Genomic DNA, 25,599 nt, shown 5'->3' with positions numbered 1-25,599 from the left:
ATACCAGGAACTGAACCTTCTGCATACAAAACAGATGCTGTACCACTGAGCTATGGCTCTTTAAAGAAAGGAAAAAGAAAAATTAAACCCACCGTCCTAATTAACGGGAGCCGTCAGGATTTGATAGATCAGACGTCCGGCTTGGAATTCTGCATCCCTGTGCGTTGGTTATTCTGCTAGATTTCTTAAACTTGTATTGCTTGTTGCACGTTTGCAGTGTTAAGTGATGTGAGCAACACGCACGCTGGGCCAGTGTGGGCTGAACAATTGGCACAGGGGGCATTGCGGGTGGGTGGGTGGGAGGGAGTGCCTGCCTTTTGTGGTGGCTGCTTGGTCTTGGTCTGCAAGCTTGTCCATTTAAAGAGGCGCCATCCATTTGGCAACTTACCTTCCTTTCGTTGCAGATTGTCTCCGGCCACCGAGAACAAAGTTCGCCTCCACTACAGACGAGCCCTGAGAAACAACACCGACCCTTACAAAAGAGCGGTCTACTGTATCATAGGCCGCTGCGACATTGCCGATAACCACAGTGAAGTTGCTGATAAAACAGAAGATTATCTTTGGCTAAAGGTAACTGCGACTTTCCTTCAAACTGTTAGAGCCAGCGCTGCTTGCCTCTTCTGATTTTTTCCCCTTAGAAGTAAATTTGAATGCTACAGTCGTATGGAGAAGACCCTCTTAATGTATCCTGACTCTCTCTCACCAGCTTGTGAGGTACAAAGGATAGGAACTGAGGATCAGGCCTGCTCTGTTGCAGTGCCTAGAATAGCTGTCCATGATCTAATGCCCTCCTGAAGTTTTAGGCTACAACTCCCATCAACCCCAGCCAGCACGGCCGTTGCAGTCCAAAACAACTGAAGGGCACCAGGTTGGGGAAAGTACACCTAGCCCAAACCATGGAACTTGCTGCCCCCAGAGACCATGACAGTCTTCCTCTCTCTTTGTGTTTAGGTGGCAGGGTCAAGACAGCATCGTCTAGGGGTGCTTTTTCTGGCCTCAGATGCGGTTCTGTTTGCATTTTGACATTTTTAGCTAGCTTTGAGGGGGGCCCCCAGGTTTATTGTGGACAGGACAATGAAGCCATTGCCCTTTTCCAAATCGAAGTCTTCCAACATCAGGCTAAGTGTCTTCTCCCGGCTGGATTTAGGAATCATGGGAGGAAGCAGTCTGTAGCACAGGAACTTTAGGATTTGGGTCTCATCTAGCAAGGCAGAGTCATGTCAGGACCCTGGACCGAGAACTGCAGAGGCATTTCTCTCTACAACAGGGAGGGAGAATCTCTGCCCCTGCCCCTGCCCCTCAGATGTTATTGGACTCCCAACTCATGTCCAGTCATCGAGGACTATGGGAGTTGGTCCAACACCACCTGGAGGGCCACAGGTTCTCCATCCCTGCTCTAAGCAGTGTTGTCTCAGCAGAAGCTTTATAAAAGCTGGTCAGTCTGGTCTTGTAGTTAGCCCCCCCCTCCAAATCTGAGGAGCCTGCCGTGGCAACATAGACCGGGCCTGGAGGGTCCAGGATCTAAGAACAGTGACTACCAATAGGCACCTCCTCATCCTCTGAATCCTCTTCTAGGCTTCAGGGTGTTCTGGAGAATCTGATACCAAGGGCACTGATGTGGAAGAGATTTATATAGACTGAAAGGGTGCCACCTCAGTGCTTGGAAAGTGGTGATGGATGCAGCTAACAATGTCCATTGGCTTACTTGAGCAAAATCTTAATTATTTCATTGGTTTTAGTAGAGATACTCCACTTTTCTTTAGTTGGGTATCCCTTTCAGAAACATAGATCTGAGAAGCCTGAGAACATATTCTTTCCTCCTACAGCAACCCTGTAAGGTGAATTGCTTTTATTGCCATTTTACAGATGGAAAACTGAGGCTGAGAGAGAAGTGGCTTGCCCACAGCTATTCTGTGAACCCATGAGTGATGTGGAATGTGTGGCCGTGTCTCTCAGATTCAGGGTTCCCTGCCTATGTGCAGGGATGCAACTTTTTTGTTTGGATGGTGCTTCTGTTTCACTGTGTGGCAACCTTTAAGTTGGTTGTATGGCTTCTGCAGAAAGGCTTTTTGTTGCATGCATCAATTGAGCAACATCAGTTTCTCCTTCTTGAACATAGCTGAACCAGGTGTGCTTTGATGATGATGGCTCCAGCTCACCCCAAGACAGGCTGACTTTGTCCCAGTTCCAGAAACAACTGCTTGAAGACTATGGTAAGTTAACCCAGAGATTGTGTGTGGCAGTATTCTTTAGGATTGTATATATGTGTGCACACCTGGTAGTTTTTGTCAAAAGGAAGACGAAAGTTAAAAGAAAGAGTCAATGCCTTGAGATGGAATGTCTTTAAAGGAGCTCACCAATTAAACTAGCTCATCATATCAAAATAAATTTTATTTAACAAGATGGACAAGCCAGCCTAAATAGTTACGAATGACTCAGAAATTGGTAATTCGTGGCTTCTTGTCCAGTGTGACCAGATTGGCGGGTGAATCTAATATTGCGAATATTATTTTAATAAACATTTACAATTTTATAAACGTTCAACTACCTTGAACATTGTGGGGGAGGGAAGACAGGATGTAGATAATATTATGGCTTCCTCAGTTACTTGTAATTACTCAATTACTCAATTACTGCCTTTATTTTAACTTTTTTCTGAGTAACCATAGGTAGGCTTACTGCCACAGAAATGATGTTTCTGCTTTTGAGGCTGGCTTGCTCCCACTTTCCCTGATTCAGCAACGTCAGTGCACTGTGACAGGCAATGTCTCTGTCTACACCAACTGTGAAAATCTCTTGTGTGTTTCTTCAGGGGAATCGCATTTTGCAGTGAACCAGCAGCCGTTTCTCTACTTCCAAGTGTTGTTCCTGACGGCCCAGTTTGAAGCTGCCATTGCTTTCCTCTTCCGCACAGAGCGCCTGCGTTGTCACGCTGTTCACGTTGCCTTGGTCCTTTTTGAATTAAAGCTGCTCCTGAAATCATCTGGGCAGAGCGCACAGCTGTGTGAGTCCGGAATTTATTTATCATGGCCTTCCCCCCCCAGAAATGAACCCCTCTCTGGGGCCATCGACTTCTTTGTGTCCTGCACAGAATATAAAACAAATAGAGACATTGCACATTGGGGCCTGAAAGTGTTAGTTTAAAAAACTGATTAATGGCTTGATTGCAAAGAAGAAACAGCACCCAGATCAATGAAACGCAGATCTTTTGGTTGTCACATGGTTGGGGAAGGGCTGAATCTCAGTTGTGGAACATCTGCTTTGCACGTGGAAGATCACCAGATTCACTCCTCAACATTTCCAAGCAGGGCAGGGAATATCTCCTGCCTGAAAGCCTGCTGCCAATCATTGTGGACAGAAGTGGGCTAGATGGACCCACACATATAAGAAGAGCCCTAGAGGATCAAACCAAAGGTCCATCTAGTCTAGTATCCTGCTTCTCAGAGCAGCCAACCAGATACCTCAGGGAAGCCCACAAGCAGGACCTGAGTGTAGCTGCACTCTTTCTGCTTGAGATTCCCAGCATACTGTCTCTGACAGTGGAGGTAGTACACAGCCATCATAACCACTAGCCATTGATTGCCTTATCTTCCATGAATTTGTTTAATCTTTTAAAGTCAACCAGGCTGATAGCCATCACTACATCCTGTGAGAGCCAATACCACCATTTTACTTTGCACTGTATGAAGAGATAATTCCTTTTGTCTGTCTTGAATTTTCCCACATTCAGCTTCCTTAGATGGCCCCAGGTTTCTAGCATTGTGAGAAAGGGGGGGAGGAATGCATCTCTATCCACTTTCTCTACACCATGCATACTTTTATACCCCTCTGTCATGTCTAGAGATGTGAAGGCCTGGAAGAAAACTGGGAAAATGCAGGGGGTGTGTGTCCCATTTCCCCCCCCCCAATTATTTTTAGAGGGGGAAGGAAACATAATTTTTCTCCTCAGTTTTTCTGTGTTTTTTTCCAGGCCTTCACATCTCAAATCATGTCCCTCCATTGCCTTTTTCCTGTGCTAAAAAGACCCAAATGTTGTAATCTTTCCTCATAGGTGAATTTTCCAACCCTATGATGATTTTGGCTGCCCTCTTCTGAACTTTTTCCAGCTCTACAATACCCGGCTTTGTTTATCCAGTCCTTTTATAAAAGCCATTCGTTCAAAGCGCTTGTCTGAATAATTCCTGTAGATGTACCTGACATTGTTCATAATAACGATGCCTTCGTTGCGAAAAAAAGGACAAATAATTGAGACAGATGGACTATTGCTTCATTTGTTTGTCTCTTAACTTTACAGTGAGCCATGAGGCTGGTGAGCCTCCAGCCATCAGACACCTAAATTTTGTTCGCCTGCTGATGCTTTACACTCGGAAGTTTGAGTCCACTGACCCTCGAGAAGCCCTGCAATACTTCTATTTTCTCAGGTGGGCCCCTACAGCAGCTGTAACTTAGCTGCAGCTTATAAGTAGGCTGTTTTGTTTTGTTTTAACAGCTGCTGAGTAAACAAAAAAAATGGTTCATTTGCAACGTTTTCTTCCTTTATGCTCTTCTTTTACAGGAATGAGAAGGACAGCCAAGGAGAGAACATGTTCTTGCGCTGTGTGAGCGAACTAGTGATTGAAAGCAGAGAGGTATGTGTGTGCCTTTTCCTCCCTTGCTTTAGGATGCAATTCACCCTTCTTCAAAAGGAACTCGTGATGCAGCAGTGCGGATGTCAAATCGTGTTCCAGAGAACCCTACGTTTCTTACCAGAGGCCCCTCAGTTTGAAAACCAGCACTGGCAAATAACCTTTTCTGAAAGACAACTTCCTCATCACTGCTAATCTAGGGAGCTTGCGCATGCTGTCCTCGTGCATGCTCTTTGTTTATGTGGGGGTGATTGGCCAGGCCTGTTGAGACTCGAGGTGTGTCATGAGAATTCTGCATGCATTCTAAAATTGTGATCTAAAATCCTCTGCGGCACTCAGGGTTTATGTGATAAATGGTCAGGCATTCTTCAGCGGATGTCAGTATTAAAAAATACCCTCTGCAGATAAAAAAAGTGAATGTCAGATTTTCAACAGCATATAAACCTGAACAGCCTATAATTATTCATTGTCGTTATTTATTAAATAACTTCATAATCCTGAAGGAGTCCAGGGAACAAAGACAACAAAATGATTTTAACAGCAACAAAAAGTTCCACTTAATGGCCCTTTTTCTCACTGCATAATTCACCTCATGGCCCATCTTGATTCAGAATGGCCTCGTGATTATCTTTTATAAGCTTTGAGTTCTCAGAAAAAGCTTGTGCTTTCATTTCCCCCTCAGAAGAATTATTGGAAATATCATAGTCCTTCGCAATCGAGAGAAGGCAAGGAAGCTGCAGCAGAGGGGGGTGGGCGCGGTGTCGATGCCAAATTGGGAGGACTGCTCCTCGGGGCTTCATTAGATAAAAAGGAAATTCCCAGTGTAAAGAAAGATCCCAAAGAATTGTAGTTGGTCAGGATTTCCAGTTATCAACGATGGATGCCTGTGTAGTTTTTTGGACACACACACGAGAGATAAACAACAAGATCTGAATTTCCTAGTGTGCTGCAGTCAGTGAAAGAAACTGATGGTTGAAAAGCGACTGACAAAACCCAAGGTGAACTTAAAATTCTTTTGCTAGGTATTTCAACCTTCACTGGTAATGCTAAGATCTTGGATTGAAAAGCAGGCACTGGGAGCCAAGGTGATTTCTCCGTTCTCAAAATCCTCAGGCTCCCAGTGCCATTGTATTTAGGCAGATGTGGGTAGATAAAAGCTGGGTAGAGTTGCACATTTGATGCCACCATCATTGTTAAATAACAGTATTAGAATTTATTTATTTATTTATTACATTTATATACCGCCCCATAACCGAAGCTCTCTGGGCGGTTCACAGCCATTGAAAACAATAAAAACAAATATACAAATTTTAAAACACAAAAAACAATTTAAAATTAAAAAAAAACAATTTACAAACAATTTATCCCTCATAATAGTAGAACATTTAGTACACCCTTCCTAACTTTGTTTTGTTTTTCTTTGCATGGGTAGTTTGATATGATTCTTGGAAAACTGGAAAACGATGGCAGCAGAAAAGTAAGTTCATATATAACGTCCCCCCCAGTTACTGAGTGCTAGTTTTAATTCTTGCATTTGCAGGTTCCCTGTATGTTTTTTTAGTATTAAAATTATGGCTTGGCTTCTTGTTGTCACTATACAGTCTGTTCAGTGTCTCTCCTATACTTGCTGGGCAAAGGGAAGCCAAATAAATCTGAATCTGAAAATGTAGGGCAGAAATACTCTTGTTGCAAAAGACAGAATGTCGTGAAGTTCCAGTTTAAAGTATGAAAGTATTACAATTCCTGAGACTTTCTGGTGTCAGTTTTCAAAACGCTTCCAGCCTGTGCAGGCAATATCAGTGAGAATTACAGGACATGGCTTGTTTTTCCTTTCCCCCTTTCTGATGGCCTCAACTCATACTCCCATATCCATAACTACTTGATGATCTTCACCAAAAACATATTTTGTTCCTTTGCTGTTTCTTGCCAGACAATGGGTGCAAGAACTCAAATACTACGTTTGTGCAGAAATCAGGTTTAGTCTATTTGACTAGTCTGTGTTTATAACCATTAAAAGTCAACCATTTTTTGAGCACAAAATGAGAGGGTGGATGGAATTGGTGCAACATATACAGTACCTTGCAAAAGTAACCAGACCCCTGGCCAATGCTCTCATATTACTGAATTACAAATGGTACATTGTAATCTCTTTCTGTATGATATTTTATCATTTCCCAACATAAAAGCAATGTCACCTTACAATAACTGATTTTGAGTTTCAGTGTTTCAGAATAAAGTATCATACAGAATGAAATTACATTCAGTAATATGAGAGTATAGGTCAGGGGTCTGATTACTTTTGCAAGACGCTGTAAATATCTGTATTCTTGGGGCTCAGTACAAACAGTTAAGAAATCAGTTAAGAAAGCGGGAGTCAGATGCAGTCCTTCTCTTGGGAATAAATTCATTTCCCAGCCTTAACCATGCTTAAGGCTAACCAGGGTTGTTAACCCAGGTTCTGAAAGCTGTTTTAAGCCACAGTTTCTGATCCTGGTTAAAGAGCTGGCCTTGTTAACCTCGATGGCACTTATAGTGGATGTCAATCATCATTCTCTCTTCATGCTGATGAGTTTAAGGGGATGAGAAGGAACGAATTGCAGCAGTTGAATTCCATTTCTTTGCACCCATTGTTGGCTACAGCACCTTCCTCCCAGTAGAGGTGGTGAGGGGAACCTTTGGCTCTCTAGATGTTGCTGAGCTACAACTCCCATAATCCCTGGCCATTGGTCACGCTTGTTAGGGCTGATGGGAGTTGTAGTTGAGCAACATCAGAAGGGCCAAAAGTTCTCCGCCTCTGCTGTAGAGGTAGAAAGCCAAGATGTCCTCCTTCCTCAGATCCTGGTGGCAATATTGTTAGGGGCTGAAACATTTTACGCAGAGAGCAGTTTGAGTGGAGCCAAAAGTACAGTTGCTCAAAAGATGCACATTTTATCTGATTGTGATGCACTGAGGAAGCATAGAGATCGTAGACTTTACCTTATGAACATAAGAGGAGCCTGCTGAGCCAGGCCAATGGCCCATCTAGTCCAGCATCCTGTCCTACAGTGGCCAACCAGATGCCCTAATGGGAAGCCAAAAACAGGACTTGAGCAACACAGCACTCTCCCCACTTGCATTTCCCAGCAACTGGCATGCAGAAACATACTGCCTCTGACACAGAGGTAGAACGTAGATATTGTGGCTAGTAGCCATTGATCTGCTTTGCAGCACGAGATGTGAGGGTTTCCCTTTAAACTTATTTTTCCTAATAACAAATGAGGTTCACAGTCCAGATGGGATTGGGCCTGCTATGTAAACAGTTCAATTAGAAATGCTGTCCTTGACTCCAGGGTTGTTTGGTTTTTATTTTATTTATTTATTTATGTATTAAAATTTACATCCTGCTCTTTCTCCCAGAAGGAGTTTTTATAAAAAGGAAGTCCATAAATGGAAGATTAAAATCTGGACTTGATTTCTAATGTTTTGACAAGTCATAAATAGCTTTGACCTATGGTACTGATGCCAGATTAACTGCAAAATTGTGTGTTTATAGGCATCTTTCTCATTACTTATTCTCATTTGTGGATTTTAAAAAGACCAGGGGCACTACATCTGAACAGGTTGGAGAGGGGAACTCTGTATTTCCCCAGTGAAAATTAGCCGTAATCTTGCATACCAAAATGTTGTGGCCAGTTGATAAGACCCTTCTAAAAGTCTGTAGCTGTTCAGTTGTCCAAACTTTTTATCTCCCTTCTCTATTTGTCTTTTTTCATCAGCCTGGAGTGATCGACAAGTTCACTAGAGACACCAAACCAATTATCAATAAAGTTGCTTCAGTAGCAGAAAGTAAAGGTCTCTTTGAAGAAGCTGTCAAACTTTATGACCTTGCTAAGGTAGGTTATAATTGTTACTGGCCAAGAAGTCCATTTAATTTTTAGATCAGTGAGGATTAGCTAGAACACATTCTAATCTCTTGAAATGTGACCTGAATTTATAACATTAGGGCAAACTGCAGTGTTTCAGTCAAAATATGCTAACTGTTTTTTCTTTAATTATCTGGCCTTTTATGGTTGTTGTGGTTATTTTCATTATCTGGCCTTTAAGGATTCATTCTCTGCTCGACTCTGAATAGTTCATATTTGTAGAAAACCTTGTAGGATTGGGCCACTAGATAATAATATCTGTGGTTATTAATAGTAATGTGTAAATTATCAATTAATGATCAGTAAGCAAGGTCTGACTGAAGAATAGCAGAACAACGCAACAGTTACCTGAGCACGAGGAAAATTATTGGAACCCTGTCAACACAAAGGAGATTTATTTAGATATATTTTCCTCCAGCATCAGTACACCCCCCGCTTTCCCAGGGCAAACTGCCTTTGAAGCTGGAATTAGCTGTTCAAGGAAAAGAAGGTCAAAAGTTCCACTGGGCTAGTGGACATCCCTTGTAGGAGCCCAAGCAGCTCTTTAGACCCCAATCACATGTATGCATATCTCAGAGCTTGGAAAAGTTACTTTTTTGAACTACAACTCCCATCAGCCCTAGGCAACATGGCCACTGGATTAGGCTGATGGGAGCTGTAGTTCAAAAAAGTAACTTTTCCAAGCTCTGGAGTCTTCCCCAACCTGGTGCCCTACAGATGTTTTCAAATGCAACTCCTGTCAGCCCCAACCAGCACAGCTGTTCTGCACCTAAGCAATCCGCATGCTGTGCATAGATGAGCTGGATTCTGTGATCTGTATCAGTTATGCGAACTCAACACAGTCAAATAATTTCTCAGATTTTTCATAGGAGTACAAATCTTGTGTCATTTCTGAATATTTTACTGCAGTTTTGTTTGCTAGAGGAGGCACAAGACCCTGAAGCCCCAACCACTGAAACGCGTACTTAGCTGCTTCTCTGCTTTCTGAGGCGTCACCAGACCGAGCCCAAAAGAGCTAGAAACTGCATTTGTGTGTTTTAATTTTTTTTTAGTGCAAATGGAGGTTCTTGGGAAGCTGAGTGCTGTGCCCACTACTAATTCCGTAATTTTCTTCCACCCCCACAGTATTATCCTATAGATCAGAGGTGGAGAACTTTTTCCCCCCTATTGAGAGCTCCATTTGCGTTGGTAATCTGTTGTTGGGGGTTGCATGCTGACAGGGGCAACAGTGGGCAGTGGGCTCCCATTTCTCTCTGTCCCCCCTCCCCCATTTTACTCTCCTCGCCCCCCGCATGTATTTAGGCGAAGGAGCACACATTCTCCACCCCGCCATAGACCGTCCCATGCCACAAGTGTCTGCCTTAAGATTTCTTCCCATGGATGTCACTTTCTCAAGAGAGTTTCTACATTTTAGAAAGAAGACTCCTTCCCTGTTCCCCAATAGGCTGCCTTATGTTTTGCTTTGTTGTGTGTGTGTGTGTGTGTGTGTGTTTGAAATGTGCATTGCTCTAGCTGGGCTCTGCAATTCCTTCCTTTTCCTGTTCTTAAATTCCTCAGAACCCAGACAAAGTGCTTGAGCTGATGAACAAGCTACTGAGTCCCATGGTCCCTCAGATCAGTGCCCCCCAGTCCAACAAAGAAAGGCTGAAGAATATGGCGCATTCAATTGCTGAGAGGTGAGAGAATGGCCTCTGGGAGGGGGCTTGAGTTTTCATTCCCAATCCGGCTTAGCCAAGGTTTCTTGACCGTGTTCACTGGAGCTTGAGAATTGTCTTTAATGGCATGTGTCATTGAAAAGACACATGGCGTGAACATGTCCCACACTGCTTTCTGTTGCTGTGTGTTTCAGGCATTCTCAATCCAGCAAGCTTGCTAGAAGAGAGTGTGTACCATTAGCAAAACTAGAGAGGAGAATGTGTGCAGGAGAGTGGATCTAGAAATAAAGTCTCCACAACTTTACATTTAGCTTATCTCAGTAGTTCCCAATCTCTGTGCTATAAGAAATGAATAAATGAAAGGCTTCCATAAGTCCAAAGAGCCTATTTCACTGGCAGAGCCGTGCAAATTAAGCTAAGCCTTGCGCTTCTGGTGGGAGAAGCTCTTCCCCCATAAAAAATTCAGATCCTGCCTGCTCCCCAGAGAGATGATGTGTTCCCCCCTTCCCCAAGCTTCTGCTTCACAGCTACCAGCTCAGATCAGGTGCAGTCCAAAGTTATCCTGCTGTCCATAGCTCAGTGGCAGTGCACATACTTTACATGCATTGGGTCTAAAAATCCAGTCCCTGGCATTTCCAGGCAAAATCAGGGTCAGGAAGCAGGTGACATGAAATACTGAAGACCCCGGAGAGGTAATGCTGAGTTAGGTAGACAAGAGTCACATCCACAGCATGCATTTAAAGTGCATGGTTTTCCTCAAAGAATCCTGGGAACTGTAGTTTACCCCTCACAGAGGTAGAGTTCCCAGCACTCTTAACAAACTACACTTCCCATGATTGTTTTGGGGAAAGTGCGTGCTTTAAATGTATGGTGAGGATGTGACCAAAATCGTTTGATCTGGCGTAAGGTAGCTTCCAGTGTTTCTCCAGCCCTGGGATCAGCTAGGTAGGGTGGCACGGGAGCTGGACCATCTTCCCCATGTTGGTGAATTGATCTGCAGCCCTAGAGCAAGTAATCGCAGGCTAAGAGTGATGCAGAAGGATGAATGGATGATACACCCCCAGCCTAAGGCCAAGGATTCCAGTAGCCAGGACGGCAACAGAGTTAGCATCCCTGCCCCCCCCCAATTGGCATGATGCCCACCTCAGCCATGAAGTCACTAGGTGACTCCTGGGCGATTCTTTGTTCTTTCAGCCCTCACCCCTTTCCTCAAGTCTCCAATGTGGAGAGAACAAGATTAACCTACCTAATAGGATTGCTGTAAAGATTGCAGAGAGAATGTGTGGGAAGCACTAAGAAGCACTATGTCAATGCTAAGTATATTCATTCTAGGGGACAATAGCAGGTTGCACATGTAGGGTACTGCAACCATTCCACAGATAGAGCATGATTTGTTCCATTTTTTTCCCCCAGATATAAAGCACAGGGAATAAGTACAAAGAAACCCATTGACTCCACGTTCTACCTCCTGTTAGACCTGATCATCTTTTTTGATGAATATCATGCTGGCCACATTGACAGGGCCTTTGATGTAAGTTTCAAGGGTGGTTTGTTTTGTTTTTTGAGAAGATGAAATTAATAGGAACTGTACTTCATCAAACCCAGCACTCCATCCATCTCCAGCAAGGGACAGCCAGAAGCTCCTTGCAAGCCCCCAGCAAGGCCATGATGGAGGCAGCCATTCCCTGCTGATTGCCCGTATCCTGGTGCTAGGTCTAGAAAGCTGGCGAGGTAGAAATTAAAGAGGCATGCATCTCCAGAACTGGTACCTGCGGGAAACTCCAGTGAGCATGTGGCAGAGAGCCAAAGGAGCAAGCCCTTACAGCAGGAGTGGGGAGCATCTGCTTTGTAGAGCAGTACCAGTAGGTAGAGCTGGGAGGGACTCCTGCCTTGAAGCCCTGGAGAGATGCTGCCAGTCAGTGCAGACAATACTGAGTTAGATAGACCAATGGCAGCTTCCTGTGTTCCCATGCTGGACTAATCTCTTATCATCCCCGACCATTGGCCATGATGGCTGAGGCTGATGAGAGTTGGAGTCTGATAGTATCTGGAGGACCACAGTTTGCCCGCCTCTGCTTTATAGGCACAGGAGACAATGCTGGCAAGCGCAATCATGACTGTTGTGAAGCCTGACCTGGAAATCTTTATAATGCTACCAGGTCAGAGGTAACCAATGAACTAGCTGGCTGGGCAGAATCTCTCCGGAGTGTGAGAGGACATCGTAACCCAGGAAACCTTCTGACGTACAGATCCATGTTTCTATGTGCTGATCTGAGGGCTCCTGGTTCTAGCCCTATCATCCCCCACAATCCCAGGTGTTTGACATACCAAGGTATACTTGCTGGGAATATGGAGGTTCTAGTTTTGGCTGTCATGCCTAGCCTCTTCTGAAAACTCTCTCTTCCATGAATTTGCTTTAATCCTTTTTTTTTTTTAAGCCATCTTGTTCACACAAACAATAGTCAAGCAGGTAAAACTGATCTGGGACTGTACCACAAAGACTGCGAATGGGATCAAAGGTGACACACAGCACAGAGAAAGCTGGGTGGCAGCTGAACTGAAACTCTTCTCCCTGTGGTACAGTCTATAGCCCTCCCCAAACGTCTTGCCTTCCGGATGTTTTGGGCTTCAGCCCCAGCCAGCATGGTCATTCAGGAAGGCAGCTCCATGACTGCTTTCTCACCGCACCTGCTGTTTATGTAAACTATACCTAAGCTAGGGGCCGCCATCTTGAGCTACAAATGCTGTTAGGCGTTTCCTGTAACACCTCCTAAAGAGCACCAAGCAATAAAGTGTCGTTATAGTGCCAAGCACTATAAAAATGCTGCTTTTTCTGGTGACCACCAGGAATTTTCAAAGCCCCAAGCAGAGAATTTTCCTGATCTCTGACCCAATTATTCATCCACATAATTGAGTGGTCCTTAGTGGAGCATTTCCGGTGGTAGATTTTGCACAGTTTAAAGGTACAGTTATATACTTAGGGTAGCGCAGGTTTGGTTCAGAGGGTAAATGAAACTGGATTACTCTGTGCAAACCGTGTGTGTGTGTGTTTGCATGTAAGGGTAAGTAAAAGGGACTGAATGTAGAAGAGGGTATTACATTAAAAAACCTGCCTATAAATGGTCGTCATCTGTCACTATTGCCCACTGTTATTCATGTCTCTTTCATTACAGATCATTGAACAGCTAAAACTGGTCCCCCTGAGTCAGGAATATGTGGAAGAAAGAGTAGCAGCCTTCAGGAATTTCAGTGATGAAGTAAGCAAGCAATGGCTGTTTGTCCTTCCCCTTTTCTCCTCGAGTCAGGTGCATCCAGGCACCTCTGCAAAGGCTTTCTTCAGGGGCTTTGTTTTCCCATGCTCACAATGCACTGCCTGTCCCCCACCCAATGCTGCTGACATGTATGATCAGCAGGAGCTGCGTAGCCTGTTCAGCTTGTTCCTGGCAGGGAGGGTTGGAGTGTCTTGAGCGCCAGTTGGGGAGCTTCTGCCATTCTCCCATGTCATGATCCTAATCATGTGCTGCTGCACCCAATGAGGAGCTGCTTCCTGCCCCAGAATGTGGTTGCACTTTGCAGCTCAGATGTATCTTGCTGGAGGTAGGAAAACTCTCCTGGAGATATAGTAACGTACTTTCATCCACAACCTAAAGGAAGATGGCATCTCTTTCCTCCACAACACAAACCCCTCTGATTCAGAACAACATGAGGTGTTAATATTGTGAAGCCCCAGATTCAGGGTCTCATCCAAGCTGGGGGGAAGGGTAAAGGGTGCCCCCTTTCCCCTTCAGTGTCATGAAATGTTCTGCATGCTGAGCCCCATTTCTGAGAGAGAGAGAAGCTGATCTCCTTGTGTGGAGTATTTTGTGCCCCTCGGTATCTCCACTTGCACACCAGAGTATCTAACTTGGGTCAAAGATGTTGTACAAGCTCTATTTGCACTCAGGCTTGCGTACATGTCTTAAGGGTGTGAGATCTGACCTCCCAGCATTGATACAGGGTTGGGGGCGGGGGGAATGGGTCAGTCCCTGTATATTATTTCTATTTCTGTGTCAATTTCTTACATAATTCTTTAAAAGCAAAAAAAGCATAAGGAAAATGTTGGTTGAGTCCTCAGGTTGGCCTTCTGCCGTATCTGTCGCCTAAGGGAACTGATATAATCAACCTGTTGCCTTTCTATCAAAAGTGATACACTTAGGGTGGGTGGCAAACCTCTTCCTTTTATTTAAGAATATGGAATCAAAAGTTACCTGCAATCTTTCCAACATATCTTAGAGAGGGTTTGCCGATCAGATAATTGGTTCATGCTGCAAAGTGAACTTGGAGATAAAAGGTTTGTGAAAGGATGAATGGCAGTGGCTTTTTGTTAGCTTTTACTTTGAGCCTCAGAACACATTGATTGCCCAAGTCACCCGTTTTGTAGGCCTTCAGCCAGAAGCTTTATCATTTGCCTCTGGGCTGATTGGTCACAAAAACCAACCCAGCAGTTTGACATTGTGGGACTCAACTCTTCATCAGCATGCTAATCCTGGCTCAAATCTCTCACCTGTCTGTGAAAAGGTGAATTTCCTGCTTCTCATTCTTTAACGATTAGTGAGTGAATGAAGTGCTTTTATTTTTATAACTAAACTTTTTTTAAAAAAAGAGAAGAAGAAAAATGAACAGATCCAATTTTACCACAACCTGATTGAATCCACGGCTTAATTCTGGAACCTTCTTTTCAGTGATGGGGCTCAACCCCAGAAGAAAGGTAGTGGAGAGATATTACTGTTTCACTTAGAACAAGGATGTCCTCAAAGCCACTGCAACCATCTTTCCAGACTGATTTCGTCATCCTAGAGGGATATGCAATGGAATGTGAAAGGGTTCTCACCAGCTTGGCGCTGCCCAGGTGTTGCAGGCTACAACTTCCATAAGCCCTAGTGTCATACAGCCATCCTGGCTGGATGTGATGGGAGAAGTTGTTCTTCTCCTCTTCTTAGGCTTACTACTCTGTTAAAAAAAAACAGGTCCTTCATGCAGGCTTACACTCTCAAAATCAGTTGTGGATGCTATCCCAACGGTGAGTTGAGCATCAGATGTTTCTCCCTGGGGAGCCATATGAAATGAGAGGGCTCTGTTTAAAAATATCCTACATTAAAATCAGTTCCTGGCAGCTCTGGACAAAGCGCACTGAAGGGCTGTCTCCTATCTCCAGTCAGAGCCAGCCTTAGCCCGTTTGGGGACCGTTGACTTTTCACCAACAGAGGGACCTGCAATCCCCCTGGGAACAGCAGGAAGAGGCTCTGTCGGTGCAGGTTTAAAAACGGTTGTGGGAGCAGAAGCAGCAGCCAGACCAATCTCGCTCTTCCTCCCTGGTCACGGCTGCAGCTTTTCGAAGGATAAAATCGTAGAGATGAGGAAAGGCTGCAGTTGCACGACGACTGCCGTTCTTAAAGGCAGCGTGATGGGGCAGGCTCTGTAAGGAAGCATGGTGCTAAAGGAGAAAGGAGTGTGGAAAGTCAGCTGGGGAAAAAAGAGGAAAGGGAAGCTGGAGCTGGCCGTTCGCCCACCCAGCCATATCACCCATCGTTGCCATGCACCTTCCCACCACTTGGTGGGCATCTCCTCAGAATAGCGTTTTGGTTTTGCTGGTGGCTCTATCTACTGTGGGGAGCCATAATTGTTTTTGAATCTCTGTTAACTGGGCATCCAAAGGGGGTGCATAGTATGGTGGCATCTTACAAGTTAGAAAAAGGTCTGAGCATGGAGGCCTAGAGTAGCTTTTTCTATCAGGGACTGGGCCTCATTCATTTCACAGCTGTTATGAGCACCTTCAGGGCTTCTCTAAGGCCAGTGATTCCTTTGAAAACTGCAGGCTGGGCATCTAGAGATCTGCACTGCCAGCGATGTGCTGCGGGAAAAAGCTTTTTAAGACACCCCTGGGTGGTTGTTTTGCAATTAGGGATGTCTGAATTGCCAGGTCAAGTTTCTGTGTCTGTTTAAAATGTGTTAAATCCTGTATGGGCTAGTTTTGTGGCAGGTTTAGAGAACAGAATGACCTTAGTAAGGCTTTTTGTACAGTCGGGGGTGCACTGCTTTCACTTTTTACTTCTCTCACTAAGTTCTCGTGGCCTCTAATCTTTGCTCATCTGCATTTCCTCACTCATCCCCCACCAATGTTTCATGGGTCCTAGTTTTCCAGCCCTTTTTACTCCCCTGGGTAGCAATGTTAAAGGGGGCTCAAGGCAAAATAATATTTTTTTCATGACAATGGGGGGGGGAAGGCATTGTAGTATCAGCGTTTCATCTCTTCATTTACTTCTGCAGCACCCTTTAGTTTACAGGAATGTTCTTGGATGATATCCAAGCACTTTAGGTTGTGCTGTTGAACTCTCCCTCTTCTCTCCCCATTTGCCCCCTAAGTATGTTGTGGGGACTCCCCAAACCCTCCAGGACAGATTTAGTGGGTGTGCATGGAGAGAGGGAGGGGAAGTTCCATTGCCCACCCAAAAGTGCTTGCGCTAGCAGAACTGTTTAACTGGATACTGCCCCTTACCTTGCGCGTCTTCAAACTGTGCTCCAGGGAGCCCCAGGATTTCCAAGAAGCTTATCTGAGGTTTCCCAATGAGAAGATTGGAACTGATGGACAATATTGCCTGAAGGACACCTTTCCCCCTCCCCGCCGGTTTTCCCATGCAAGACGCAGCTGCAAGGGAGCTTTGAGGGCATGTGTTCCGTTCAGCCTCGTCATGCAAACTGGCAAGGGTACACAAAGGGCAGCAGTGAGGTGCAGCAGCTCTGGCCGGTGCCCCACATGAACTGGATCTGCACCCCAATTGGCTCAGAATTTTGTGCAGTGTATACAGACCAGGTTGATAAATAAAGGGTCCGCTAATGATAGAAAGCTGGAAAACCATTAATTAATGAAATATGTGCCTGTGGTTTTCCCCACTCTGAAGACTTGCTGGTCGTAGAATGCCACGTATCAAGGGAATTCAACACACATGTTTACTACCGGTAGGGCGCAAAGTAGGCGCTCAGTTCCCTGCCTTGTTGTTCACTCTTTTTGCATTTTACTTTGTTTTTGCAGATCAGACACAATTTGTCAGAGGTCCTCCTTGCAACAATGAATATTTTGTTTACCCAGTACAAGAGATTGAAGGGCACCAGCCCAGCCACCCCTGCTAGGCCCCCCCGAGTCATGGAGGACCGAGATTTGGTACGTTTCTCTTTCCTGAATCGCATAAGTTTAGATAGGGGTAGGGAGCCTGCGGCCTTCCAGATGTTGTTTGACTCCAGCACCCATCAGCCTTGGCCACAGGATCCCCATCCCTACTGTAACCAACTAATCTTGGTAGGCAGTGTTGCGGGTCTAAAGTATTAGCACTTTCAGCATGCTCACTATGGTATTTATACTAACCATAATTGTGTTTTATTATTGCTTCCTGGAAGGGGAACTGAGAAATTACAGCTTTCCTAATGATGAGTGATCCCTGCTTCAAATCTAAGCCTGCCCATTGGGCCACACTGACATGCAACGTAAGGCAACTCCCTGCATTTAGAGGCCTGTCTTGAAATGTACAACCCACCCTCTCTCCATAATATCATTTTGTTGAGGAGACTGAGACAGAGGAAGTAATCTGACAAAGGCCACCCCAAGGATCCATTTGGTATTCACACTAGTGACTGGACTACACTCACAGCAGGGTTTTGGGCATATGGAAGGTGCGCTTCTTTGGGCATGTGCTTTATTTCTTTGTTACTTGCCCTTACACACAAAAACTCACTCCCTTTCTTTCTTTGGAAACTCCGTTTCAACTGATTTAGAGAAGTGCGCCCACAGGAGGTGTTTTCCTGTGCGTTTTTCTAAATCCTGCTATGTGCTCAAACATTATTAATTTGGACATTTAGAAACACCACCTCATCCAACTGGAATCTCTTCCCACCTGTTAGGCCTTGAACCAAACAGAGACTGCAGGGCGGGGGGGGGAGGAGGCAGTTCTAGAAAAATACAAGTCTAGCAGTTTCAGCATCGCTGCAGGTCACACAACAACCATGTTGATTTGGTTTGGGTTTTTTTATTGGAGCTAAAGGGCATTCTCGTGCCGCCTGAGAAAGGAAAGAAAATAATTGTCAATGAAATGGCTGGTGAATGCATTTGGGTGGTTCCTGCTTTTGGTCTTTGATTAAATAATTATAACGAATGGAACACCTGCACCTCCAGGCTTCCTTTAACCTTTTTGGAGAGTGCAACAGTGATTTGGTTTAAATTGTTTTTCATAGATAAGGAAGGAGGAGGGGCTACGCCAGCCACACCAATCTGTTCCAGAAGGCTTTTGCATGCAGTTATATTTTCAAGCACAAAAAAGTAAAAATATATCATCCCTGTTTATACACCATTTTTCCACAAAATTATGCCTTGAAGTGGCTCACAACATATCAAATGAACAATAAGTATAACAATTCAAAAAACTATTGGGTGGTATTCAACACTAGTTCTACTCAAAGTAGACCCATTGAAGTTAATGGTCCTAGCTAAGTTAGGTTCATTCATTTCAGTGGGTGTGCTTTGAGTAGGACTTAGTTGAATACCGGCAATTAGAAATAATCATAGATCAACCCATACAACGTTGTATGAACCAATACAAATCAGGTAACCTAATTAAATACCTTGAACTAAACATAAGAGAGAACAGTGCCAACACAAAAAGAACAGTAGGATACAAAACTTCACCATGTTCCAACCGATCCACCTGTCGAAGTACCTGTCACTCAGTTCCTTTTTGGGTGCTTCTGATAATAATCATCATTGTTCAGACAGAAGTTTTGAAAGTGCTCTCCAAACAAGCATCGTGCATGGGGTGGGGGACAACACAGGGAGAAAATGCCCTGCTTTCTTCTGGCCTGTTTTTAAATAGAGAAAAAAACTTAATGAGAAATTGAAGCTGCTTGATGCCATGAAAAATGTTTTGTGGTGGTTCAGCCCTGCTGAAAATAAAAACAGAAACATGGTTCTTTTCTGACAAAGTTGGGAAGGTGCTGTATTTCTTGGACCAGCTGCAGTTGGTGAAGGAGCTAAAGAAGTGTAGCTAATTCTGTTATAAAGAAAATGCATGCAGTGTTGTTGTTTTTAAAGAGTGAATTCAGTTGAATAGCTGAAGTGTGTGTCTAACACAGCCGGACTTAATCATGTGATAGCAGCAGAAGATTTCTACGTGGCAACTTTTACCTGCCCAAAATGACCGTATATAAATTTCCCCATATGGCTCCTTTGGTCATTACTTCCTACTAACTTTTTTGAACAGGTGGGATCCAAGGCAGTCCTGTAGTTACTTGACTGTGGAGGGTCCATTATCCCACATCCTGAACTTGCTTGAGGAACACAGGAAGCTGCCTTATCCCAAGTCAGACAGCTGGTCTGTCTAACTCAGTATTGCCTGCAGTGTCTGGCAGCAGCTCTCCAGGATTCCAGACGGGCCTTTCCTAGCCCTACCTGAGATATCAGGGATTGAGACTGGCACCTTCTGCATGCAAAGAACATACTCTGCCGGCCACAGTGCTATGGACCATTCCTCTTCCTCTAAGGCAGCCTTTCCCAACCAGTGTGCCTCCAGATGTTGTTGGACTACAACTCCCGTCTTCCTGACCATTGGCAATGCTGGCTAGTCTGATGGGAGTTGTGGTCCAACAACATCTGGAGGCACACTGGTTGGGAAAGGCTGCTCTAAGGGCAAAAGTGAGCTACACGTGCGTGTGCTTTTGGCAGGGGAGCGACATCCAAACAAGCTGATTGTCATGTTGGCTGAGTGATTTACAGCTTGTGATACACCTTGAACTCCCCCCACCTTCCTTATGAAGAATCTACCCCACCCATCATCCATCTCCACTCAAGGTAAAAAAAATAATCTGTTTCTCTGCTTTGTAGCAACTCCGCTCTCAAGCTCGGGCGCTTATCACCTTTGCTGGGATGATACCCTACAGAACATCGGGGGATACCAACGCGCGACTGGTGCAGATGGAGGTCCTCATGAACTAGCCGTTTTGGGAGGCCGGCTGGCTGCTGTTAGTACACTCAGTGGACAGGCCCAGATTCATTTGGGGCGTTTTGGTTTGCTTTTGTATTATGTACTTTGTCAACCACAATAAATTTTTTTGGGTTCATATTTGTTTTGACATTTTATTTTACTTTTGCCATTTTTTTTGGTTTTGTTTACTTAATCCATTTATTTCACTTTTTGCTATATTCCTTTGTTTGGAGGCTGGGGGGAGGGAGAAGCCCATTTTAATTAAGGAGCAGGACCTATGGAGGCAGGTACTGTTGTCTTTTTATTCTGTTTCCTAGGGAGGGGTTACTGACCTTTTTAAGTCCATGGGCACATTTTGGATTTTTGAGGATTTGCCACGGGCGCCACCCCCTGTAGTCATTTCTCTCCCCACCTGCTCCCCCAGATCAGCCCCCCCCCAAGAAAAAATGTGTGTGCTCACACACCATTTTTCCAAGTGATCTTGGTAAAGTTGAATCTGGTAGAATTAATCTAAGCCTTGAAAAGGACGTAGAGGTGAAAGAGAAAGTGAGAAAGAGTGTCACTTTTCAGGTTTCATCCTTCAGCTCTATGTATTCATGGGAGAAAATGGTAATCGCCCTCACCACCTTATGACCAAGGGGGTCTTTGAGGGGGTGTCTCTTAGATTTTGTGGGTGCCAGGGGAAGACCTCAAGGGTACCATTGTGCCCATGAGCACCATATTGGTGATTCCTGTCCTAGGGAATTCATGTGACTGATTACTACTATTATGAGATGAGGGAGATGCTTTATTCCTAAATTACATCACCTGACTTAACTCTTACCTGCGCTGGCTGAGGGAAATCTGAAACATGAATCCAAGGCTCCTCTTAGGCAAATGGCAGTTTCTCTTGCTGAAGGCACCTCCTTCCCTGCAGCAAGCCCTGCCCCTGCATTTCTGGTGGGTCTCCTTGACCCTCATGGGTGGCTTTTCAGGTGGCACAGAGGACTGCAGTGTGGAAGAAGGCGCAGGAACTCATTGTGTGAGCCACATCTCACTCGGGCATCATTAGATTCAAGCCACCCTGCTGTTTTATGTTCCCTAGTGGACCCTTATATGCAATGCACTCCTTTGAAAACTGGGAAAGCATAATTGAACACTTCAAGAGGCTGTCTAGGTCCATGTTTTTCAAACAGTGAGGCTGGCCTCTCCCATTTAGGTGTGAGAGGTGGCTACATAAGATACAGCATCCTACCTGTCTCCTCACAGCCTGGATTTTGTGTCCAACCTTCATGTCTTCTGTGGATCAAAAAGGTAGGGTGGAACTATGAGGATCACATGACTGCCACTGAAAATAGCAAGCCAGGGTCCGGTTCTTCCCCTCTGTAATATGTAGAACAACTTACCCCCTGTCCCAGCATCTTTATGCCAAGGATTTCCCCACTTCTGCCAGGGACTGTTACAGATGTTGAGGAGGGAGGGGGGAGCTCCCATCGTCATGACCGTAGCACACAAGGTAAGTTTCTGCCATTCCCAAACTGATGCCTCTGGATGTTTTGAACTACAACTCCCATCAGCTCTGCTGGCTGGGGCTTATGGGAGTTGTAGTCCAAAACAGCTGGAGGGCACTAAGTTGGCAAAGGCTGAGCTACATATCATGGAGAGTTTGAGAGGGGCTGGCATTTAAACCCCATTTGATACAGTTCTATACCCACTTCCTCCTTTGTGTGTGTGTGTGTGTGTGAGAGAGAGAGAGAGAGAGAGAGAGAGAAACAGATTCAGAATATGATTAAATAAATCAGCCTCAACTTCGTAAATGATTCCAGGGTGGCATACAAAAGTATGAATACAAATTAAGTCACATCCAACATGTTTGTTTTAAAAACAACCAATAACATAGCAAAATGCAATGAGACAAAAGCAATTTTTTTGAAAAAGCAGAATAGGGCAAACAAATAATCTGTAACTTCCAAATTAGCCCATTTGCCATGGTTTATTCGAAGCTTTATTCTCAAAATGAAAGGTTCTAAGGCAGTAACTGAGAGGGGGATGGAAGTAAGATTAAGAGACGGAGAGAAGGTAAGGGGCCAGGCTAACAATCACCAGCCTCTTTGGAATTTTGAGAAAATTCTGTAGGTGCCAATCACAAAATGACTGTTATGAGAGTGTGGTGTAATGCAACATGGCCACCATCTCTAAAAGAACAGAAAATCCCTGTATGGCCCCCCCAGTCACTGAAAAAAGACACCCACATCAGCCATTGCTATGACCACTCACAGGGAGAAGCTCTTGGGGAAGGACCATAACTCAGTAGCAGAGCATCTGCTTTGCATGCAGACGGTCCCAAGGTCAATTCCCAGCATCTCCAGGTAGGGCTGGGAGAGGCTCCTGCCTGAAACCCTGAAGAGCTGCTGCCAGTCAGTGTGGACCATACTGAGCTAGACAGACCAATGACCTGACTCGGTATAATGCAGCTTCTTATATGCCTATGTTCAGTTCCCCTCTTTTCAGGGAAGGTGAGTATCCAGTCCTGGCATCCAGTGATGTGAGCATTTTTAAGGGGGGGTGTCCAATGTAGAAGAGACCGAGCAAGAAGAGCGAACAGTCTCTCGTGCACTGTGGATTTTTGAATGGGTATTACTGAGACCTTTTGGAGGCACCATTAGGAGGCATTGGTGGACACGCAGGAGTTGTGGGGTGAGTAACTGTAAGGTGCTAAGCCTCATCTGTATGTCTGTACCAACATGGGGAACTCCACTTCCACAAGCTGTCGATTGGAGTAGCCATCTTTTGAGGGACAGCAGTCAGACTGCAAGGGTAGGCTTCAAGATTATTTGCAGTGTTTCAAGTAATGCTGAGGCACAGCGCCTGGAATAATGTGGTGCAGCCGCTTGCGGTGACAGATGCCTTGGGAGACACATGCACGGGGGCGCACGTTCACTAGATGGTGCATGGTACCTGGCATTTACAGTAAAACCTCTTTAAAGGTGAAGAAGTTTACTGCAACCTGAGCTAGGTAAGATTAGATGCATTGCGATGGGTGGTGAGGATGGATCGATGGATAAATACTTACACAGGTCAAGGAGTGCAGGTAATGGGAAATGAAAATACGGATGCAATATGAGTCAATCAACCAATCTGAGGTTCAGTCACAAGGGATCAATAAACCCCATAGATGGGTTCAGCTGGAGATTAATTTCCATGGCATGGTCACATGTGAGACAACTGCTCTTTGTAGTGAGGGAACTGACCTCAGACATCATTAAGGCCTGACGAAATCTGAGTTGAATCTGTCAAGGAGCCCAGTATGTTTCAAATTCTCACAGTTGAGACGTTTCTATCATCAAAAGCAGCAGAGCTGGGATTGGGACTGAATCTTTATTCAGAACCTGTAACTCAAATTGTTTTTTCTTGCACTTCAGCTCCTGCTTGGTTTCAGCAAAGGTTTTGAAATAATGGCTGCTCATCTTCCATAAATATTATGATAAAAACATCTAGAATCAATACAGCATTAACCCAATGTTTTGGTATATCATAACTTACTTCCTTGATTAAAGACATAGGGTGACATCCGACTTAATCATTGTCAAAATAGACCCATTCAAAGCATTGGACTAAATTAGTGGTGATTAACTTAAATTCATCTATATCAGTGGGCCTTTTCCAAGTATGACTAGAGGCAGCTAATCCCCAGTACAAAGGCCCAATCCAGCCCCCACTAGCAAAAAGAACTGCCCCCCCTACCCCACTGAATTTGGCAGTAGGAAAAAGGAAAAAGTAGACACAGCACTGAGGTGGGGATGGGGGCGCAAATCCCTCCTTGGCCATCAGATTGGTAACTTGATGAGCAGAGAGGGGCTCTGCACAGATTAGTTGGGGGGGGCTTTCTGCATGTGAAAGAGCATTGTGTGTGTGAAAGAGCATTGGTGTGGCCACACCCACTACTGTCATGTGACCCCCAGAGTGTTGGCCAAGGCTGAATGTGACCCTTGGGTAAAAAAAGGATTAGCCATTTCTGCCTTAGTGTAATGGCATAATCCTATGTGTGCTTATTATGTTCAGGGGCTTTCAACCCTGATCATATTAGAATCTATTTTTAAAATGCATTTATATATGCATTTCTTTCTTGAATTTATATCCCACCCTCTCAAAGGAGCCCAGGGCTGCAAACATAAATAAAACAATTTAACAAGAAAAAGATAGTAAAAACATTTTTTAAAATTACAATTAAAAATGTTCTAAAACAGTTTAAAATATTCTAAAACACAGTTAAAAGCAACAGAATTCAAAAAGAGCAAAGTAAAACCATGAAGAGAGATAAAACAGATTGATCCAAACCAGAGTTTCCCCAAACTCTGATCCAAGGACCCCCAGTGGTCTGTGAGCTTCATTCAAGTGGTCCACTCTGTATGTGTGTGTGTGTACTTGAAGTTGAAGACCAAAGGCTGAGCCTGGCAACCAAGAGGTCTTCTGTATCTTTAAAAGGTGTGCAGGGGGAAGGAAGAATTCCACCTTGTGGTTTTTCTCATTACAATGTTGCAAGAACACCTGCACTTGGCTGACTTTCTCTTCTCCTAAAGATACAGGATCAGTCTCAGGCCATGAACCAGGCAACCCTAGATCTGGCCCATTTTTAAAACTCTTACATAGCCTTGTTAAGCAACTTCTTGGCGTCAGGGCGATGTGAAAGTGCGAGGGTTAGGGTTAGAGGCCAAGCCAGCTCCCACAACAGCCTGCCAGAAATCAAGGTGTTGCACTCCCCATCCCCCCATCTCTCACCTGCAAACTTCCTGGAATGTGCAGGAAATGGAGGAGAAATTTGGTTTTGTTCACCTTTATAGGTGTACCTATGCCAAGTTTGCACTTCCCGAAACAACAGGCAAGTTGAAACAACAGCCGCCTTTCAAAATTTGCACTTCTCCGAATTTTGTAACAGTTCTCCAGCCAAGTAACATGTGCAAGAATGCAAGTGTTAAGTGACATATATGCATTATTTTAGTGGAATTACTTGCAAAAGTAAAGTCACTCAAGTGGTGTTCTTGCTCTGCTGGTGAAATGTTTTGCACCAGAAAAATTGTTTTTGCGCAAGAGAATGCAGAAGCAGGTTGCTGGTACCTTTGTTGTGCAATAGATTGCTCTGACTGTTGCGCAATGAGTTTCCATTAGCACAACTGTTGCGTTGGATTCCTCTGTTGTGCAGCATTAAAACTCACCTGTCCAGTAGTGCAAGAGCCTGCACTACCAGAGAGAGAACGGTGGAGACAGCCCTATTTTTATTGATTGACATATATACACTCAATCATTGATAAAAGGTAAGTGGTTTTAATGTAGCTAAAAATAATTCTATTGGTGGACAGCTTTAAATATTATCTTGTTTTGTCAGCTTCTATATGTGATAGGGTGGCCAGGTGTCCTGCTTTACAAAGGACCGCAC

General features: G+C 44.5%; 1 protein-coding gene across 2 annotated transcripts in view; it reads left to right on the top strand.

Moving 5' to 3' along the window:
* Positions 1 to 20,324, top strand: part of NUP93 (nucleoporin 93) — a 128,856-nt gene extending 108,532 nt beyond the window's left edge. For both annotated transcript variants that reach the window (XM_061594361.1, XM_061594362.1), the window contains 12 exons: positions 405 to 570; positions 2,120 to 2,213; positions 2,813 to 3,004; positions 4,295 to 4,421; positions 4,556 to 4,628; positions 6,058 to 6,102; positions 8,381 to 8,497; positions 10,085 to 10,203; positions 11,596 to 11,713; positions 13,356 to 13,439; positions 17,252 to 17,380; positions 20,087 to 20,324. In XM_061594361.1, coding sequence (XP_061450345.1) covers positions 405 to 570; positions 2,120 to 2,213; positions 2,813 to 3,004; positions 4,295 to 4,421; positions 4,556 to 4,628; positions 6,058 to 6,102; positions 8,381 to 8,497; positions 10,085 to 10,203; positions 11,596 to 11,713; positions 13,356 to 13,439; positions 17,252 to 17,380; positions 20,087 to 20,197 — 1,375 coding nt within the window. In that variant the 3' untranslated portion in view covers positions 20,198 to 20,324. The remainder of the gene's footprint in view (positions 1 to 404; positions 571 to 2,119; positions 2,214 to 2,812; positions 3,005 to 4,294; positions 4,422 to 4,555; positions 4,629 to 6,057; positions 6,103 to 8,380; positions 8,498 to 10,084; positions 10,204 to 11,595; positions 11,714 to 13,355; positions 13,440 to 17,251; positions 17,381 to 20,086) is intronic.
* Positions 20,325 to 25,599: the final 5,275 nt, after the last annotated feature.

Source organism: Rhineura floridana, chromosome 13 (genome assembly GCF_030035675.1).
Source record: "Rhineura floridana isolate rRhiFlo1 chromosome 13, rRhiFlo1.hap2, whole genome shotgun sequence".
NCBI lineage: Eukaryota > Metazoa > Chordata > Lepidosauria > Squamata > Rhineuridae > Rhineura > Rhineura floridana.
Note: the sequence above shows the minus strand (reverse complement) of the source record. Positions and strands in the feature narration are given on the sequence as shown.